General features: G+C 43.4%; 1 protein-coding gene across 1 annotated transcript in view; it reads right to left on the bottom strand.

The window, feature by feature from the left end:
• Nucleotides 1–1171: 1171 nt before the first annotated feature.
• Nucleotides 1172–20573, bottom strand: part of map3k1 (mitogen-activated protein kinase kinase kinase 1, E3 ubiquitin protein ligase) — a 41549-nt gene continuing 22147 nt past the window's right edge. The window contains exons 7-24 of the mRNA XM_080756813.1: nucleotides 20291–20412; nucleotides 19306–19387; nucleotides 18450–18645; nucleotides 16651–16953; nucleotides 15897–16018; nucleotides 14844–14935; nucleotides 13635–13830; nucleotides 12765–13021; nucleotides 12037–12311; nucleotides 11273–11591; nucleotides 10560–10714; nucleotides 9321–9545; nucleotides 8016–8168; nucleotides 7632–7794; nucleotides 7258–7389; nucleotides 5430–5572; nucleotides 5066–5197; nucleotides 1172–4562 (exon numbers count right to left, since the gene is read on the bottom strand). Of these exons, the coding sequence (XP_080612939.1) occupies nucleotides 4413–4562; nucleotides 5066–5197; nucleotides 5430–5572; nucleotides 7258–7389; nucleotides 7632–7794; nucleotides 8016–8168; nucleotides 9321–9545; nucleotides 10560–10714; nucleotides 11273–11591; nucleotides 12037–12311; nucleotides 12765–13021; nucleotides 13635–13830; nucleotides 14844–14935; nucleotides 15897–16018; nucleotides 16651–16953; nucleotides 18450–18645; nucleotides 19306–19387; nucleotides 20291–20412 (3217 nt within the window). The 3' untranslated portion in view covers nucleotides 1172–4412. The remainder of the gene's footprint in view (nucleotides 4563–5065; nucleotides 5198–5429; nucleotides 5573–7257; nucleotides 7390–7631; nucleotides 7795–8015; nucleotides 8169–9320; nucleotides 9546–10559; nucleotides 10715–11272; nucleotides 11592–12036; nucleotides 12312–12764; nucleotides 13022–13634; nucleotides 13831–14843; nucleotides 14936–15896; nucleotides 16019–16650; nucleotides 16954–18449; nucleotides 18646–19305; nucleotides 19388–20290; nucleotides 20413–20573) is intronic.

Below are 20573 nucleotides of genomic sequence, written 5' to 3'. Positions count from 1 at the left end.
CAAGGTTGCCAACAGGAGGCGTCCTTGAGCCCTGTATTTTTTTATTTTTTTTAATAAGCACTTAATGGATAGAGTGCGAGAGAGAGAGAGGGGGGTGGACAAAGTATTCAACCCCAGTACTTGAGTCAAAGTATCGCTACTCCTGGTCAAATAAAGTTGTCAGATTTTCCAGGAACGTTCAGTGAAAGCAGATCTCCAAGCTCAACAACATGCTGTGATCTGACGCGTTGTGAGCTTGTAGATTTGCTATTTCACTATATCTGAAATGGGGCTTAAGTGGTTAATTCATGATGTAAATTTAAAAAAAAGAAAAATATCCCTTCCTAGAAATGTAGTGGAGTCAAAAGTGTTTGTCTTTGAAATGTGCTCAAGTTAAGTACAGGTGGTCAAAAATATGTAACCTTACATGGCAAGACGAATATCACTGCATAGATATTAGTCTGGAATCTGTGTGGAACCTGCATTTCCAAAGGGGGCATATTCAAAAAATGCCTCTAGTGACAAACCCGCCCCATACCGGACGCTGATTGGTGCCCCACAACTTTGGGGGCAGGAAAATCCAATGGCAACAGAGCGAGGCAAAGACCAAATCTGCTGAGGCCAATGTTGTTTTTGTATGTTTTCCAGGTTAAAAGATGTACTTCATTCACAGCACTCAAGTGCACTTTGATGTCCACCACACAGAGAGAGAGAGAAGCTGAATTCCAATACCCCAAAATCTCAGCCACTTGCTCGCTCACACTCGGTCACTCCGTCCGAAATAATGTGTAGAGGTCACCCAAATCATTGCGGTTTGTTTATTTGCAGAGTTCAACCTAGCGGTATTTAGGCCACGTATTTAATCGCAAATCATTGTGGTTTGTTTATGTAGGCTACAAAGTTCAACCTAGCTGCATTTACCGGTAGGTCACTTATTTAAATACCTGCACTGAAGAGGAAAATAATTTGCTGTCTGTGCTTCCATATGGTACAGGTCGCCCAAATGAATTGCAGCAGCCAATGAAGTCTGATATGGATACAGTAGTTTGTGAATGCACTTTCTCAATCTCATCCTAAACCTAATACTACTGCTGGCGCTCCAAACCTTGGACAGCATGTCTGTCTGTCCGTCCGTCCGCCCCCCCCGTCCGTCCGTCCGCCCCCCCCCCCCCCCCCCCGGAGTGGAGTGAGCAAGTGTGAGTGAGTGGCCCATATGTTTTGGGGGGTATTGGAATTTGGCTATAGAGAGAGACACTTTGGTAAAAGACAGTACAGTATAAGACATGTGAGGTAGTACAGACAGCAATAACAGCAGTAGACGTTGACGATGAATACAAAATATGTACCACTAAAAAAAGTTACACAAGAAACAGTTTCCGCACGACTTTCCTTTCAGTAGCCTACAGCTGAGATCAAACACAAAACAATGACCATTAGCATCACATTTATAGCATAAAATAAAAACAAAAAGGGTGATCTACGACAAGGAAACCCATGGGCGATGATTTAGAAGGGAGTGTTTCACTTTTAAAACACTTTCTGGGCCATTTTAACGCTAATCTACTCAGGCTTGTTTGCACCACAGACAGTTTATGTTGCTTGATTAAAAATGTGTAATATATTCATAATTCATGATCAGACCCTCTACTATCTTATATATTATTGTAACTTCAACTTCCATTATGTTAGACTCATTGAAAACACACCCTGCTTCTGGTGAATAATGTCTTTACAATGTGTGAGGGGCATGTTTTATTAATTATATAATTTATTTCTTATATATATATTTTTAAATTAAACAAAATAAAATAAAATAAAAATAAATGTAAAAAAGTAATTGAATTAGAAGCAGGGACATACGTGAATTCAATGAATCCAACATCGTTATAACGGAGTTTGAAGTTATAATGGGTTATATCGGACAGGAGAGGGTTAGTATCTTATAACATGAATATCAAATCTCTAAATATCGAATCAAACAACTTAAAAACAGTCTGATGCTCACAAAATCCCAGGTAGACGAAATCTTCCTTTAAAGTATCGCCCAGGAATTTGATGGGTATACAGTAAAATCCACTGTGATAATTTAACTCAAGAGTGTACGAATGTGAGTTTGCACACTCTCTGAAATTAAAAGATGATTTTACTGTGCAAGATGTGTATATAAAAATGAGAATGGTTAATGATTATAGACATATACAAGACAATAATACTGATTAGCTTCCATGATTTTATAGATTTCTTCCAGTATATAAAAAAACCAACAAGAGTGCATAATTTTAAAGCTCTTAAAAAGACATTGAGAAGAAATTAAGATTAGAAAAGATAACCCAAAAATATAACAAAAAAATAAACACAAAAGGTACTTTATGGAGAGAGAGAGAGAAAAAAAAACTTAGAGTATAAAAATATGCTGAAGTACAATAATATTACGGTAGCTACCAAACGTAACATATATTTACATCTTATTATCAAACCTTAATCTAGCTCGTTTTGAAATGATTTAATTGTTTTTGCGTGATTGGGCAAAGTGTTTCAATCAAAACTTCCAAAACAATATTTCCCCACTTTAAAAATGATTAAATTGCAAATCTATATTTGGCATCTCTACCGTGCTGCTATATTTTAGAGATTTAAGAGCAAACAGTTAAGGAGTTATATTTCGTACATGTAACATAACTTATAATTCAATTTAACAAGAGATGAGTCCATTACAAATATCGATCACCTCTTGCGAGTTCAAAAGAAACAATCCCTCCACCAAATAAAAAAACACTGTAAATCGTTAGATTTTGTCATACAGAAAAATAGATGATTTTCATTTTGTTTGAAAAGCTTCAGAACGATTGAGAAATGTGAACGACAGTTTTGTGAACTTACAGACAGTTTGAGAACTAAACGTGTACAGTGTATGCACATTATCCATTGTTGGTCTGTATGAGTGTGTAGGTGCACACACACACACACACACACACACACGATATCCTCCCCTTAAAAAGGCAGTTCTGTGGTAAATTGTGGTCCTTTAACAGCAATGCTAATAGACCTACAGTTGTTGCAATATCACTTTTTGTAGATGAAATAATTTCCATAACCACGTCAGTCTAAGGGTAGCTTAGAAAGACGACAAATGGAGATATAGATAGATAGATAGATAGAATCATATAAAATCATAAGTTAATACACAAATTCATCTCTTTTCTAAAAAAAAAGTAAGAAGCAAAAATAAACATCTGAAAAAATACCAGCATCGTAAGCATTCACATTCAGTGTTACTTGCTAGCTGAACTAGCAACGATCAACCGTTTTTTTTGTTAGATATAATCGCAATTCCCTGAAATACTTTTAAATGATTTCAAATGATTCATCGACCAAAAATGTGTTTATGGCCCTGACAGTAAAATGCACAGTCACATCATAAGAATGCACCTCTCGTGGAAAACGAAATGTGCACGACAAAACAAATTGAAAGCTTGACCGATAAAAACGACAGTTTGATTACATTTTGTACACAAAAACAAAACATAAAACAAAAAAATGACATACTGAGAACATAAGAGATAACACGCACCTATTTCTAACATCGACTTGAAATGGGTCCCCACGTTTCACAGCTTTTTCTCCTGCTTGCAAAGACGCAGTGAAAAGCAACACAGATTATCGACGTGTTGACCGTTAAGAAGGCACCGTTTTGGACTTTCCACACTAAAGGTAGGGCAAGTGATATATTTTAATTGATATAAGTGTTAATTTATATGCCTATATCGTAATAGTAATCATTGCTAGTGTCTCCTTGATCTATCCAGTTCTTTAGTAAACAGAAAAATACATACAGGATACCAATTTCATCCAATCCGGAGAGAACTGGAATTGGTATGCCCGATCTGAAAATGCATTTTGTGTTTTACAGAGCTGGAGAGACCTCTCTTACTATCATAGTATAGAGCCATTTAACTTTTATAAAAAAAAAGAAAAACCACTTGCAATATCTTTAAACTTCGAGAGGGAAGGGGGTTTGGCGTTTCTTGACCCAATACGGACCCTCGAGGTGGGACGAAGGCGGAGGTCCGTCCTGGGGCGAGAGCGACGAAGGAAGACAGTAGTATTTTGAGGAAATGATGTCGGAAAGATGCAGTGGTTCACAAAGTAAGTGGGGTCCAGGGACACCCAGGGGTCCTTGAGGAGTTATGTGTCGGTGACTCTGAGATTGCACAAATGGAACCAAATGGACCCTTACGGTTAGGCTCCATTCGGTTTAATTTGTACGCTGAGTGAAAAAGCATCGTTACAGTGTAGATTGGGGTCCCAGACATAAAAACGTGGTATCAAATGGGGGGGGGGGGGTTCCGTGGCGTATTGCATATTAAACTGGGGGTTGGAAAGCTTGAAATTGAAAGGTGGAGAAGCGCAGCTATGTGGAGGTCGGTGCGGGGTTACCGCCCCAGCCTGAAGGCGGGGTGTTTGAGCAGGTCCCGGGAGGTGGGCCGGTCGGCCGGCTGCAGCTCCAGACAGCGCAGAGTCACGTCTTTCAGACCCGGAGACAGCTGGGGGGGGATGGAGGGCGCCGCCGTGGCGCTCGCAATCTGCAAGGACAAAAAATGTTTTTTTTAGAAGCCACTCTTAACTCTCTCTAAAGCACCACTTCTCAAAGACCAGCGGAACGGTAGAACGGTAGAGCTCGGTCTCTGCCTGGTATTCCTAAACGTAACTTCAGTAAACTGCGCCTAAACGGTTAAATCTAACCTCACTGAACTATGCCTAGTTTTAACCTCAGTAAAACAACACCAAAATCTAAACTTATTTCGAACCTTATCCGCAGTCAAAACAAATAAAAGAATAAAGGTTTGTGGCCCCACCACAAACATTTATTGTGCAATGTAAGTCAATGAGGAGACAATTATTTTCTATCCATTTCTTATCAGCATAGCAACCATTGGAAATATCTCACCAATGTCAAGGCACGGTAAGTTGCTTTAAATTACACCTGAGGATCTTACAGTGTAGATTGGTGTCCCCCAAATAAAAACGTTATCAAATAGGGGTCTCTAACACCCGTACGTGGAGGAGTGTGTGATGGACGTTTTACCTTGAATATGAGGGCCAGGTGGTTGGAGTGCTTCTCTGCGTTCCAGGGGGGCTTGGCACAGGACATCTCGATGATGGCACAGCCCACGCTCCACACGTCACAGCTGCGACCATACTGCTGTCCCCTCAGCACCTACACACACACACACACACACACACACACACACACACACACACACACACACACACACACACACACACACACACACACACACACACACACACACACACACACACACACACACACACACACACACAAAGCCAGAAACGTTTCGTCAAGGTGATAAAGGTGGTAAAGTATTTTTTTAAATGGGAAGTGCACAAAGACTGCCGGCCAGGTTCAAAAAGATCTTTCACTGTCGTACCTCAGGAGCCATGAAGGCGATGGTTCCCAGCAGCTGGCCTTGAAACTCCCCCGCCCCCGTGCCTTTGGATGCCAGCCTCGATGCCGCTCCAAAGTCAGCGATTCTGAGCCTCTGGCCTGTGCTGTCGATGAGCAGGTTGGCACCTAGGAAGAGGGTGGAGGAGTGTTAGTCAAGTCCCGTTGATGTCGCATGTTTTTACTTCATCCAGATTTCGAAAATTCCTCTAATCTGGTGTTCTGGTGATGATATTCACATTACATGCACAATTGTATTACAAATTCTCTCTTTTATTTATAATGGGCTTCGGTGGCAACGAGGGCCAAAACTGGTATCCACCTGTGGCACTGGATGAGTTAAAATGTACACAAATGTAAGGATATGTTTTGGATAAATATGCATTTTTGAGGAGCGCTAGCCCCTCCTATGCACAGATTTGTTTTGTCTATGTGTGTGAACACAAACACGATGATGTTATTGGTTGATCACCCCATAGCGATGATTTGATTGGCTGAGCAAAGTACATATTGAGGATAGAAATCACACCCGTGTGACGTGAGGGACGCTCTTATCATACATCACGTAAAATTGTCCATTCATTGTCAATGGGAGTTTAATGTTTGTCTAGGACAAAGTTTGTGAACATACACCACTAAAAGCTGGACATAGGAAGTGAAGACGCCAAAAGTGATTGGCCGAATGACATTTGTGATGATTTGATTGGATGAGCACGGAATGTGATTTATGATGATGTATGATGATAAGAGCGCCTCTCACTTCACACAAGGGTGATGTGAGAGAGCCCCTCCTATATTCAGCTATTAGTGTAGATTTTCGTCTTACATTAAATTCCCATTGACAATGAATGGGTGTGACTTTTTTTTATAAAGAGCAGAAGAGATTTTATTGCAATTATTACAGTATTATTCATAATATGAAGCCATTTTACACTTATTGCACATTAATGAATGGTTGTTTTAATGATATGCAAAAATATTTGTAACTTTTGTCATCTTCATTTGAGATTTTAGACAAACTCACAGTCACTCACAGATCTGACCAATAAAAAGAAGTACCAGTTCTGTTCAAAATGTGTCGTCTCACGTTTTTCTACAAGCCCGGTATAAGCAGGATCGATATGGTTGCTCATTATCAATAAATCATTAATAAGCTCCACCCCTACTTAGGAATGCCATTAGAGGTCAGAGTCTTTGAAACATTAATTTATTCCAGGTTCAACAGCAACGCATGTTCCTGGACATAATTCAGCGTACTGTACGTACAGTAAAGCATGTTCCTGGACATAATTCAGCGTACTGTACGTACAGTAAAGCATGTTCCTGGACATAATTCAGCGTACTGTACGTACAGTAAAGCATGTTCCTGGACATAATTCAGCATACTGTACGTACAGTAAAGCATGTTCCTGGACATAATTCAGCGTACTGTACGTACAGTAAAGCATGTTCCTGGACATAATTCAGCGTACTGTACGTACAGTAAAGCATGTTCCTGGACATAATTCAGCATACTGTACGTACAGTAAAGCATGTTCCTGGACATAATTCAGCGTACTGTACATACAGTAAATCATGTTCCTGGACATAATTCAGCGTACTGTACGTACAGTAAAGCATGTTCCTGGACATAATTCAGCATACTGTACGTACAGTAAAGCATGTTCCTGGACATAATTCAGCGTACTGTACATACAGTAAATCATGTTCCTGGACATAATTCAGCGTACTGTACGTACAGTAAATCATGTTCCTGGACATAATTCAGCGTACTGTACGTACAGTAAAGCATGTTCCTGGACATAATTCCGTACCTTTGATGTCTCGGTGGATGACCTGGTTCTCGTGCAGGTAGGCCAGGCCGCGCAGTAGCTGCTCAGAGTAGTTGACAATCACGTTCTCTTTGAAGGCCCCATACTTGTTCAGAAGATGAGACACACTGCCGCCTGCGGTTAGAAAGCAACATACTTGTTCAGAACATGAGACACATGAGCCACATTTTTCACGGAAATGGATTCATCTCCAGTGTTACTTTTCCGCAGGGTTTTTCAGCAAGGCATGCCGTTTTCAATCGGCAACACTCGCTACGAGCTTGTAGATCTGCTATTTTTCAACAGCTAAAGTTCAAAATGACGGTTAAAGTGGTTCAAAGCTATAAGGCGTCACAGACGTGGTCCTCGGGTCTCACCGGCCATCCACTCCACAAACAGGTTGTAGTTGTTCTTCTCGCAGGTGGCTCCTAGCATGCGGATGACGTTGGCGTGGTAGAGGTGACTCATCATGCGGATCTCCTCCCTCAGCGCCTCCACCACCTCCTCCTGCTCCGACGACGTGTTCCGAACGTACGTCACCTGGTAGACGACGCCACAAAAATAAACATGTTTTACTATAATCTACAATAAACATTGGTTAAAATAACATGCTATAAGGCTATTTTTTTTTAATCGAAGAACGACTGACATAGAAACATAGCTTTTTCAGAAAACTGTCAGGATGTAAAAGACATTTTTTTGAATCTGATCTCAGGTCAGAATGGGTTAAAATCAGAAACTATTTCTGACCATAAACTGACCTGTTTGACAGCCATGAGCGTGCCGGTTCCCACATCCTGGGCCTGGTAGCATGAGGAGAAAGCCCCCAGGCCGATCTGCTGACCCTTCAGCCACTCTGCACCCTCCTTGTAGGGCTGCTTGGCTGCCGTGTGGCCCGGCAGCGTCTCTGGAGTCTGCAACCGTTCACATCAATACATTCATAGCGTTAGATCATATCGTTACAGTGCTCTCTCATGGACATATATGTAGACTGTCTGCAACTATGTATGAGTAACTTAGTTTTTGACACATTTATTATAGGAGCCATTTTCAAACTGTCTTCATAATATACTGTACAGCAGGGTCCCCAATACATTTTCCTCAGTCAATTTGACTAGGGTACCAGGATGGGGGCCGAGTTAATTAAGCTTAGATAGATGTAGAACAGTGGTTCTCAACCAATGGTCCGGGGACCACCAGTGGTCTTTGAGGGGGTTCCAGGTGGTCCCCAGCTAAATGATGGAGAGTTGGTAACCAAGTGGACCCTTATGGATCCTTAACTCTTGAGTGTAAAATTAATTCATTTTCAGGGCAAGACCCTATTTGAAAAGATATGGCAGGGCTCTGATTCTCATCATTTTAATTTGAAGGATGCCGAGTGACATGCATAGGCTACTGAACACCAATTAATGCCATTTATATCTGGGACCTCAATTTATTAGAACTTTTATTTATTTATGGACCTGTTATGGTCCATTTGTACACTCCATTTGTACACTCTCTGAGTGCCAAAAGCGATTGAACATATTTAAGGATTACTGTCATTATGGTATTCTCACACTTCATATCGCACACACCATACCTGTAACTTTCATTAGCCATTAAAAAAATATATGTTTTTTCTTTTTATTATTCCAAGGGCCACATGGGGGCGCCTCGGGCCGCAAATGGCCGCCTATTGGGGGAACCCTGCTGTACAGTAATTGGTCTTTAAAGGGATAGTTCACCCCAAAAATTACTTATTTTCTATCAATTACTCACCCCATGACTTGAGACATGAGACTTGAATTCATGGATAGTTGCTAATAATGTAATGACCGACAGCAGTTTCCTATGGAGACACAAAGGCCCCTTTTCCACCAAAAGAACTATCTAGAACGTTGGTGGTTTCACGGAAACAGCGGCAATGTTTTTTGGTCCAGCTGCGAACCAACTTTTAGGGTTCTGAACCAATTCATTTCCAGTGGAAACACTCTGAACTGGTTCGACATTAGGCGGGAAAAGGGGCCAAAGAGTCTCCTTTGTGTCTCCATGGGTTGTTCATGGTCTTATGGTGCGGTACTCACGTCGGCCTGCAGGATGATGATGTCCTGGTCCTTCTCCACCTGCAGCTGTGGGATTATGGGTAATGCGTCCTGGGACTCTGACATGGCCATGACGGCAGCCAGGGCCTCCTCCTCCTCCGCCTGGATCTTCTCCAGGCACTTCTGATTGGTCGACACGTCCTCACTGTACGAGTCCCCGCCGCCCGGCGCGTCTGCCCGCTCCGGGCACAGCACCGCTACCTCCGACTGCAAGGAGATATGGACGATTAGAGTTCATTGAAACTAACCCAATTAACTAAAACTATATCTGACAAAACCTACAGTTAACTGAAATAAACATAAAAATCACAACCATGTGAAGTGAGGGGCGCTAATATATTAAAGTCTAACTCATGCATTTAATGTTTGTGTTGGAGGACAAGATGACGTAAATGTTCCCTTCATTGTCAATGGCCTTTTTAAAATAAAAACATTGAACTAAAAACAAACATTAAACTTGTATATAGGAGGGGCTAGCTTTAGCACTAAGCTTTACAAACAAATGATAACTGAAACTGTATAGGGTGTTTAAAAAACTTAAACTTTCTAGAATGTTAGAGGACATGTCCTTAGTTTTTGTCATTGTCAATATGAAATCTTCCAATATTTTGGGTTTTCTGCGTCTTCCTCGGTCACTCTCACGACATCCATAAACCTCCTATTTGGCTTAACTCTTGTCCTCTTGCCTGGCAGTTCTAATGCACCTCTAATCCCTCCTATGCACATCATGTCAACCTCGCCTCTCTTGTTTACCCCCAAACCTTCTAACCTGGGCCGATCCTCTCTAAGCTCACAGCGATTCTCATTAGGAGTGACAAAGAGGAACGAGATCAGAAATTACTACATTTCTGATCCTGTCAATCCTTATCACTCCTAATGAGAATCGTAGCAATCTCAATTCTGCCACGTCCAGCTCCAGTCTTTTTGTCAGTGTTTCCAGGTCGCACAGCATGGCTGGTCTCACTACCTTCGTATACATCTTCCCTCAAACTCTTGCTGGCTGGTTCCCTTCCGTCACAAATCACCCCTGAGTGACACTTCCCTCCATCTGTTCCACCCTGCCTGCACTCTCCTCTTCACCCTCTCTTCCACCCAACCCATTTCTTACAATAAAAAAACCAAAACACTAACACTAATGCAAACTAAACTCATTGCACCACTTAAAAAACAAATCAAGATTAAAAGAAAGACTAATGAATCATGCAAAACAATAATAATGACCTTGAAGGTGACAGGTTGGTCGCCCGCCACCGGCATGACGGAGGCCTCCAGCAGGTCCTCGACGGAGTCGAGCTCCACCGAAGCGTCGGCGGGCAGCTCGCCTCGCAGGTCCAGCTTCAATGCTCCTTTGAAGAAGGCCGTGGCGGGAGTTAGGCCTGTCACCACCATGGAATGCGTTAGTTGACCACTCATTGTCACACACATAATTGTGAATCATGATTCGATTGAGTTTTTTGGAGTTTAACATTGGAACATGAATTAAAGTTAAATTTATTTGTAAATACAAAAATTGCACTGGACAGATGACAAATAACCAAAATTATACAGAGAAATGACTGACAATAAGCGTTTCATGTACTATGGTCAAAACAGGCCAAATGCTTACATTTTCAAAGATAGCATAAATAGCAGAGCGTGCTATGAGCTAGTAGATCTGCTATTTCCTCTATTTTGGAACATTTGTCAACAGAATTCACACACACACAAGAATGAAACAATAATAGTCTCTGTGCATAACTGGTCCACAAGGTTTCTAAAAGTTCTAAAAATATTGTTTTAATTTTGACAATGCTACTGTTGACCCAATCAAAGAAAGCTAAGGAACGCTGAATCTGGACAGGAAAGGGGTATGTATGCCACCTTCTTCTTCTACAAACCTTTTAGACTACAGCTATGCAATCACGCAATTATGTAACAGCTGTGTCAGGCCTTACCGGGGATGCAGGGGGCTTTTTGAGCGGGAGGGCCAGGGTGGGAGGGTTTTGGTCTGTGGATGGAGGGGAGAGGCCGGCCCTGGCTGTGCGTGTCCAGGTGGTCCTTGGACCTCTGCTGTGGAGGGCCGCACTGCATGCTGGGAGAGGAGGACGCCCAGGAGTGGTTGGAGGGGCAGTTTTGGGCCACCGCCTTACCGGACATGAAGGCCTGGCTCGAAGCCATGGCCCCGTGGCCCTCCAGGCCAGGGAACAACGCGGGCGGGTACAAACTGGAGGGCGAGGGGAGAGTGGGCGATTGATCCATATGACGGTTATGGACCTGAAACAGGGAAAAAGCACAGAGATTACAGAGAGTAAAAGTAACTTTTCTTGTTACCACCAAGCTCTGACTTCTCTGGTGTGCTATCCTCTTAGATCCACATAATTCATAAAGGTACTGGGTCGCACACAGTGGAGAGTGAGTTTTTCTCTACTCTGACAAAGGCTGAAATATTTGTCTCTTGTGACATGATGTAAAGATACAATAAAAGAGAAAAGTTTGGTTGCACACGGAAAAAAGCAGATCTACATGCTCACAATGCTATTTTCATAGCGCAACCAAGTGTAAAATCAGCCATTACGACACCATCAAGGCCTGACAATGTTTTTTAACGTCAAAAGTAGACTAAAACAAATTCAGATGAGTAAAATGTGACTCAAACAAAATAAATTTTGCCAAAAACTAAATCAAAATTTGCCGAAAAGATCAACACTACACCACTGACCTGAACAGGCGGTTTGAAGCCGTCGCCACCAGAGGGAGCTCCGGCCACGTTGTGATTTCCGCTGACCGCTATGGCGGCCAGCTGCTCCATCAGCTCCTCCGGACAAGCCCCTCCACCACCGCCCTTCCCGCTGAGACGCTGGCTCTTGGTCGTGGTCAGCGGCATCTTGCGGCCCGGTGCGCTGTTTTTGGCGAGGACAGGCGATAGGTCCGGGTAGGCTCCGCCTCCACGAGCGTGTTCCTCGCCGCTTTCCGTGCCAGGGCCGTTATAGTTGGCTAAAAAGTAAAAACGGAATAACGAAAATGTTGAATTGGAAAAGCATTTTAGTTAACTGAAAAAAAAACTAAGCAAAACAAATGAGAACAATAAATAACTGACTGAGACTGTATTGTGGGTTTACAAAACAAATTAAAACCAACTAAAGGCATAAAGAAAATGTCCTTAGTTTTAGTCTTTCTTCAAAATCTTAAAATCTAGCAAAAATAGCAGATTTACAGTACATGCTCACAACACACCACGATGCAAAGCGTTGCAAAGGCTTGTAGATCAGCTGGAGTCTTGCCCCATATACAAAAATGACCTCAAACTAACACTGAAACTAAACCAAGCCTTTTCACAAAATAACGAACTACACTAAAGTGGCAAACACACTTTAACAACTACCGGTAATTAAAACTAAACTGAAACTGAGACATATCATGTCAAGAAAATTAGACCAAAACAATAACCTTGCTCCACGCCCAGGCTGATGGCGTCCAAGATGTCCATCTCCTCGGCGATGGCGAGTAGGCGACGCCGCATGCGGGCGTAGTGGGTGGAGCTGGGCCCGCTCAGCATATCCAGCAGCTTGATGAAGACGTAGGGCACACGCGCCACCATGCGCGCCGCGCCCAGGAACACCCGGCGTGACAGCTTGCCCACCATGGCGTGGGAGTTGTCGATGGACTGGAGGGCGAAGGCGAGCAGGCGCAGCAGCTTCTGGTACCTGGGGACAGAGAGTCATCGCAACAGAGTTCAGAAATGGCCTCACGGATGTTTAAGATCATATGAAAGAGTAAACGACATGTAACACTGCACATGGAATAAAGCAAAATAAAATCTTGTGATATTGACAAAATATTTTGTCAGGTGCGACACCAATTTCATCCAATTAGGAGAGAAAATTGACATTGGAAGTGATTAAACACAAAAAAGAGCAGGAATCAGAACACTGTCCCACCTGGAAATGTATTTTGTGTTTATAGTGAATGGCAAATCGAGTGGCAAAGTGAGTTTAACATTGTTTAACGTTGTTTAATGTAATCATATTGGACTTTTCTGTTTGAATGTGGGCTGTCAAGGCCAGAACATATTGTGCGTTCCCCCATAACTTCCGGGTTTGATGATGTCATGCACATACCCTCTATAAAGAGCTGGGGGGGGAATGGGGGGCGACTCCCTCCAGTTGCTGAACAAACACTATAGCAATGAATACTGCCAGAATATAGAGCTACAGTATCCAAAACTTGTTTGTCAAAAAATAACGTACTCACTTCAGAAGATCTAAGATGACCGTATAAACATTCCTACATGCAGAAAATTATTTGACGGGGTCTCACCTCTGAACGGGGGCTTGGTTGTGGTATCCGTCCAGGCCTCCGGAGATGATGTGGGGGTAGAACTCGTGCGGGACCTCCAGCAGCAGTCTGTCTATGAAGCACAGACGTCCCAGCAGAGCCTGCCAGTTGGTGGCCTCGGGCTGGGGACCCAGCACACAGCTCAGCACGTAGTCCACACCACCTAGACCTATGGAGCCTACACACACAACAATGACAAGTTAAACACACCACCCAGAGTCCTAGACCTATGGAGCCTACACACAACACAGACAAGTTCAAATTGTGTGCTTCTGTAACGTAAATAACGCAACAAAAATGCTTAAATGTGTTTCTGAAAATATGGCAAATGTGTTTGGCAATACATTGAGAGTGAATTAATAGAATCATATTACTTGTAATTCCTTCATCACAGAGTACAGAAGCAAAAGAGAAATATGATGATGAGGACAATATTTGAACTTCTATCATGATCTGTGGTTCCTAAACCTTTTGTCATGTCATATATTTGGCCGCGGACCTCCATGTGAAATATTTTGTGCCAGTTAACCCCATACAAGATTTGCGTTTCAAATTCCAAATGTGTGTCTTGTGTTTTGTTTTTTTCAAGATGTATTCATTTATAGCTGATGCGACGCGTTGTGAGCTTGCAGATCGGCTATTTCCACTATTAAAGCAGCACTATATAGTGTGGGGTATCATGGGACGCTTTGGACACAAACAACCTGGCAGCCAACGCCTTTGACTTCATTACCCAAGAGTATCGTCAAGCATGTCCAGTGAGGATGCTCTGCCTTGGTGCCTGGGCAATGCCAGGATGAAACTCATTAAATCAAGACCCTAGCAGGAATCTAGATCTAGATCTATAGAGGAGTAAAGCCCGACACACACCGGCTGCGTCCCCCGCGCGGCGCCGCGCGGCGCGCACAGCCGCCTCCATTATTTTCAATGAACCTAACGCACACCGGCTCCGTCCGCCGCGCGGAGCCGCGCCGCGCCGCGCCGCCCGGCGCGCCGATAGAACACAGTTCTATTTTCCAGGCGGCGCCGCGCGGCGCCGCGCAGCAACGCGCCGCGCCGCACACGGTGTGTGGTGGGCTTTAGTTACCTGCTTTGAGCAGCTTGCTGCCTACCTATAGATCTATAGAGGAGTTAGTTACCTGCTTTGAGCAGCTCGCTGCCTACCTATAGATCTATAGAGGAGTTAGTTACCTGCTTTGAGGAGCTCTCTGCCCACCGCCAGCTCTCCCAGCTGACCCTTACACAGCTCCAGCAGGGTGGACACCGACAGCTGGCTGGTACGGCTGGAAAAACAAAAAACAACGTTCTTTGTAGATTTATCACATGCACCTGCGTCAGAACAGAATGTTTAGACATAGAATAGAGGGTATGCGGGTGACATCATCATCATACCCAAAGTTATGACTGAGTGGCAAAAAAAAAACTTTCTGGCCTTCACAGCCCATTATATCCAAACAACAAAGTCCTGTCAGATTGACAGCCCATACAGTACATCCAAACGTAATTGTTTATTGCATTAAAACAACGTTAATCGGCGTTGACCTCACTTTGCCACTCACTTTATGCATGCGCATAGATGCATACCCTCTATTGTCAAATATTATGAAAACTGATGATCCACTGCCGCTACCCCTGGATTGTCATAATATCATCGCTGAAGCCAAGGGTGGAAACTTTGTGTGTCCAAAACCGTTGCTTTTCAGGAAACTACATGTAGTCCACATGTGGTTATTATTTATTCACATAAAAGGGTGACAGTGATACCTGTACATTTTACAGTATGGACCGAAGCCCTGACGTCATTCCCAGTACCCCCAGGTCAGGGGAGTAGTTGTTCTATTGGAAATCCGATCTTAGATTGCGTCATTGGAACTGTGTGTGTTCCAAAAATAAACAAATCGGCCTAGAGTAATCTTTGTCAATAGAAAAAGTGTCCCAGGGGGATAGTGACCTCGCTCTACTGGAAGTTATGTCAGACTTCGGTTCTCTATACCATTACAGTATATATTAAAAACAGACCTCATTCACCACCAATTGTTGTCAATATGATCACGATTCCTCACAGAACTCCACATTTTAGCTGCAACCACTGCATTTGGCAAAAATTCACCTTCCAATATTTTTACACAGAGTTAAATTAACAATCCGTGGGTGTTGTTAAATGTGATTCAGCTAGTACACATTGCTCTCGATTCCAAGGCGTATGCACATTCCTCGACGTCGTCAGTATGTCATGCTGCTCACCTGTTGGCGTCGGCACACTTGACCAGGATGGTTTCCACCACAGGCTGCAGCAGCTGCTGCAGACGAGAACACTCCGACACCGAATGGCACGGCGTGTACACCAGCATGGCACGCAGCGTTTTCTAATGGAAACAACACATGTACACAATTAGGTTACAGTCTACTGTACAAACATCAACAACAACAGTTACACTCACATTATTTGTGAGGCATTGCAGCTCGCATTAGTACATTATTTCTAACTACAATATAATAACATTTGAAATCAGAGTAGTTTGTCAACAAACGACAGGGTCAATAATAGTCACAAATTCACAATAGAGTGCAAAGAAGTATCACACACATATCAATTGTTTGGGGAGCCAATGGCCTAGTGGAAAGGCGCATATTACCATACAGGCTCTAACGCAGTCTGACAACGAGTCGCAGGTTCGATTTCCGAGCCCGACGACCGTTGCTGTGTGTCACTACTATCCAGTGTTTTTAAATCAGTTGTCCAATTGCCATGTTTACGGCAAAATTGAAATCTTGAATTCAGAAGATATGAATCAAGATTATGGTAACGTTGGTCAATCAGCTACAGCTCGGACAAGAAGTGTTTTATTTTATCACGAGTGTCTCGCGACTTAAACATTATAAATATATACATTCTGTGAGCTCAGAAATCTCACGGTATCAATACCGTGGCTTTTTATACTGCGGTAATACCGCAATACGGTATACCATTACATGCTTAGTCTTGGGGTATACTCACCAAGGCGGCCACGTAGACTTTGTAGACGGGGTCGGCGCATACCATGGAGAGAATGCTGCAGCACGACTCCACCACCACGTCTCCGCTGGCGCTATTGCACCGCGACGCACTGCCACCGCCGCCACCCCCCGCCACCACGCCACTGCCGCCCCCCGCCCCTCCCCCCATCCCGGGGCACCCAGAGTGCTCGCCATTGGCCAGGAGCAGCGCACCGCTGACGTCGTGAGAGAGACGGCGCAGCGCCATCTCACGGACCGTCCAATTCCTGGAGAACAGGCAGCCCACCAGCTCTACGCCAAAAACCTGGGGAAGAGAGAAGCGCATTATATCAGTCACGTTTAATTAGTTAGTGACAGTTGGTCATGTTCTATAGAGGGTATGTGCATGCAGAAAGTGAGTGGCAAAGTGAGTTTAACGCTATTTAATGCAATCAGATAGGCCTTGGATGTATGGTCTGTCAAGGCCAGAAAGTACTTTTTTGCAACACAGTAGGTGTCAGACCATGATGATGTCACACCCTCTATAGACTTCCATTTGCACTTCACGCAGTGATTCACATTGCAATACCCGTGACGGCTGTTGCAAGTGGGCCCCCAAATAATCATTAGCAAAGCTATAAAAGGTAATATTAAAAAAAAGGAATGAAAGAAATATTGTAATCTTTAATGATCAGTCAATCGATTGTGTTAATGGGACACAATGTAATATACTTTAAGTTCTTATTTTTACAGGTAAGGTACCTGACAGAAAGGCTGGATAAAAAATATAATAAAACGTCTATGCGATTATAACTCTTTTGCGGACAGCGCTCATAGTTTCAGAGAAAACAGCGAGGGAAAATCCTATTTTAAATGGGACTCTATGGTACGTGAATGCAAGTTTACTGGTGCTGGGGGTATGCAAGGCGTTGCATACAAACAAGTACATTTTCAGCAAAACACTTTATCTCCAAGATTTCTTGTAGTTGGCATATAACTGTTGTAGAGGGAAAGTCTGAGATTTCTCGTAGTTGGCATAGAAAAAATGAATGGGAAAAGATTCTTCACGACTCTTCTTGACCCAGGGACTTAGGTTTAACATGCTCTGGAGGAACTAGATGTTTAACAAAGTGTATTAATTCCTCTGTATAGATTAGAGCCCTGCCTGGCAGTGTTTTATTAATGCCACTCCCGCCCACTCCCGTTGGATTTCTGACCACTCCCGCAATGATTTCATTTTTTGACTGCCCGCAGTGACCGCCAATCCCGCTCACAACAAAAAGAAATAAGTCCCATTTAGTCCCGCACCATCCTGCAATTTTATCGTTTAGTCCCGCTAAATGCACAATATTTCCATTGAGATGGAAAAACATTACATTTACCCAAACAGTTGCTGAGATTGAGCAGGCATGCACGAGAGAGGGGTTGTTTATTTGTGAGTAGTTGCTCACAGATAGAGGGGAAAGTGTTTATATTTTCCGACGGGACATATATTATACGTGTGAGAACAAGCACCCTGCTGCTGCCCACGCAATGCAGAGAGAGCAGAGAGAGAGAAAGAGAGACACTCCATGTGCGACATGTCCAGCACAGTAGGGAATATTACGTTCTCCTCAGACATATTCATATATGCTAAAATGTTATAAGCTCTGTATCTGGTTAATTGTAGGTGGATTGCTGCTGGTTTCATCTTGACCGCCTGTTCCCGCCCCCTGCAGCTATTTAAATACCGCCCGCAACATTTGCGTCGAGTCCCACGGGCTCCCGCTTCCGATGCAGGGCTCTAGTATAGATGTCTATTGTCTATTTCTCTCTGCTCACGTTAATCCAGGGCTCTGCCAGTTCCTTGTAGGTGTGAGGGATGTGCTGCTGGGTGCTGCTCTGTGGCAGGGTGACGTCTTCGTCCTGAAACGACGTCCTCAGAGAGGACGTCCTGCTCTGGGACAGGGAGGTCTGCAGCTGGGGGTCCGGGACCGGGGGGCCCGCCGACGCTTCCGATGAGCCCAGAGACTCACGGCTGCACACACAAGATACACACAAGACACACACAAGACAGGGGAAAAACTGAACCAGTGGGACAATTTGTGGACAAACTTATACTTAAATCTAATGACATGCTCATAATGCTACATTTTTAATAATCTCGAAGATTTTTGGAAAAATGTGGAGTGGGTCTCAACTTCTCTCCAGAGAATAAAAAGTATAGGGGGCATGTTCTGCAGTAATCTGTACAAGGTTTTCAATGTTATACAATCTAAAACGAGGTGTGGAAATTAAACTGAAACTAGATTTCAGAGCAAAAATGTACAGAAGTGGTCAAATGTTTAGACACAACCAGCCGGAGAAGACATTAGACTAGATAGAGCAAAATATTTATTGAGACTGGAATGTGCACTGTCTTCACTAAGTGGTTTTATAGTAATGTGAACTTGCTTCTAACAAAAAGCAAACCACTCTCCTGGATCTCTCTTCCTAGCCTATGAATGTATTATTACATACTGGCCCAGAAAGTCTCACATTTTAACTACGTATACATTATATATAATCAAGTTTCATTCTCTGGAAATAATAAAAGGCGTGTTGGAATTTTGGGGGATATTTTTTAACGCCATTCATGTGTCATTCAAACTTCTGCATCATGGCATGTTGCTCCGAGCACGAATTGGCCTCCTGTTACCTGTAGAGGTCGTGGAACTTCCAGGTAGTTCGACACAAGGGACAGATCAGCGCTTCGTTGTTCCTGCGACACTCCTCCGCCCCTGAAGGACACAAGACAGGCTCATGAACTCAAATAGTACACGCATTAAGCCCTGAGGGGGCTTAATGCGTGTTAAGCCCTGTTGCTTGTACAACAGTACAAGCAACAGGAGAAGACGAACATTTGAATGGAAACCATACAGCAAAATGTATTGCGATCAGAGCAGGGGTTACTGAAACAAACCAAAAAACAACAAATTGAATTGCGTCTTTTTTAGTTTCGCTCTAAACATTCGGTGTCTTTGCTGAATATAGCAGATCGACAACCTCACAATTCACCGCGGTGCAGCACCTTGTGTGCTATTTTCAGCAAAAGCTTTTCACAACAATATGGATGCAGGGGTGCAAGTGGTTTGAGTGCCACCAAATATGGTTAATTCACAATGGTCTCCTAAATGGGCGCTGTGTGAGTGTGCGCTCTCAAACGTCCAATGTTTATTGATGCTAGATCACGCGAGAGTGTGTTCTTTGTGCTTGGACATTGGACAAAGAAAGGTTAATAACAACAGTCGATTTTCACCTGATATGTCGCTCTGAAAAAAGCGATTTTGTTATGAAAATCCTGGGAATATTGTGTGGCTTGTGGTGATCGGGTCCAATATTTAGTTCAGTGACCATGGAGATAAAGAATGGTTCAGAAGTTGTGTTCACATTCACTATTACATTGTAATCAATAAGACGCTAAACTGCTTCCGGAGATTCTTTCTATTCTTTTGGGTCTTGGGTGCTACACACAGATGGACATGCAGTGGTGGTGCAGCTTGTTTAAGGTGGTATTTCTACTCACAGATGGACATGCAGTGGGGTTCCGCTTGTTTAAGGTGGTATTACTCAGATGGACATGCAGTGGTTTAAGGTGGCATTACTCAGATGGACATGCAGTGGTTTAAGGTGGTATTACTCACAGATGGACATGCAGTGGTGGTGCAGCTTGTTGCGGCAACCCTCCTCGCACACGGTCAGGCTCTCCTCGTCCAGCATGTCCAGCAGACAGATGGGACACATCTGCTCCTCCTCATCCTTCAGACTGCACACACACACACACACACACACACACACACACACACACACACACACACACACACAATGTCCAATATCAGGAAGAAATTCTTGCAGCTCCATATTCCAAATGTACATGTTTTGTGTCTCTACAATGCAAGTTTCTTGAGACAGCTTGTTGTGATCTCA

Source organism: Protomyctophum bolini (assembly GCF_963924005.1).
Source record: "Protomyctophum bolini genome assembly, chromosome: 22".
Classification (NCBI taxonomy): domain Eukaryota; kingdom Metazoa; phylum Chordata; class Actinopteri; order Myctophiformes; family Myctophidae; genus Protomyctophum; species Protomyctophum bolini.
This window is presented reverse-complemented; position numbering and strand designations above follow the sequence as displayed.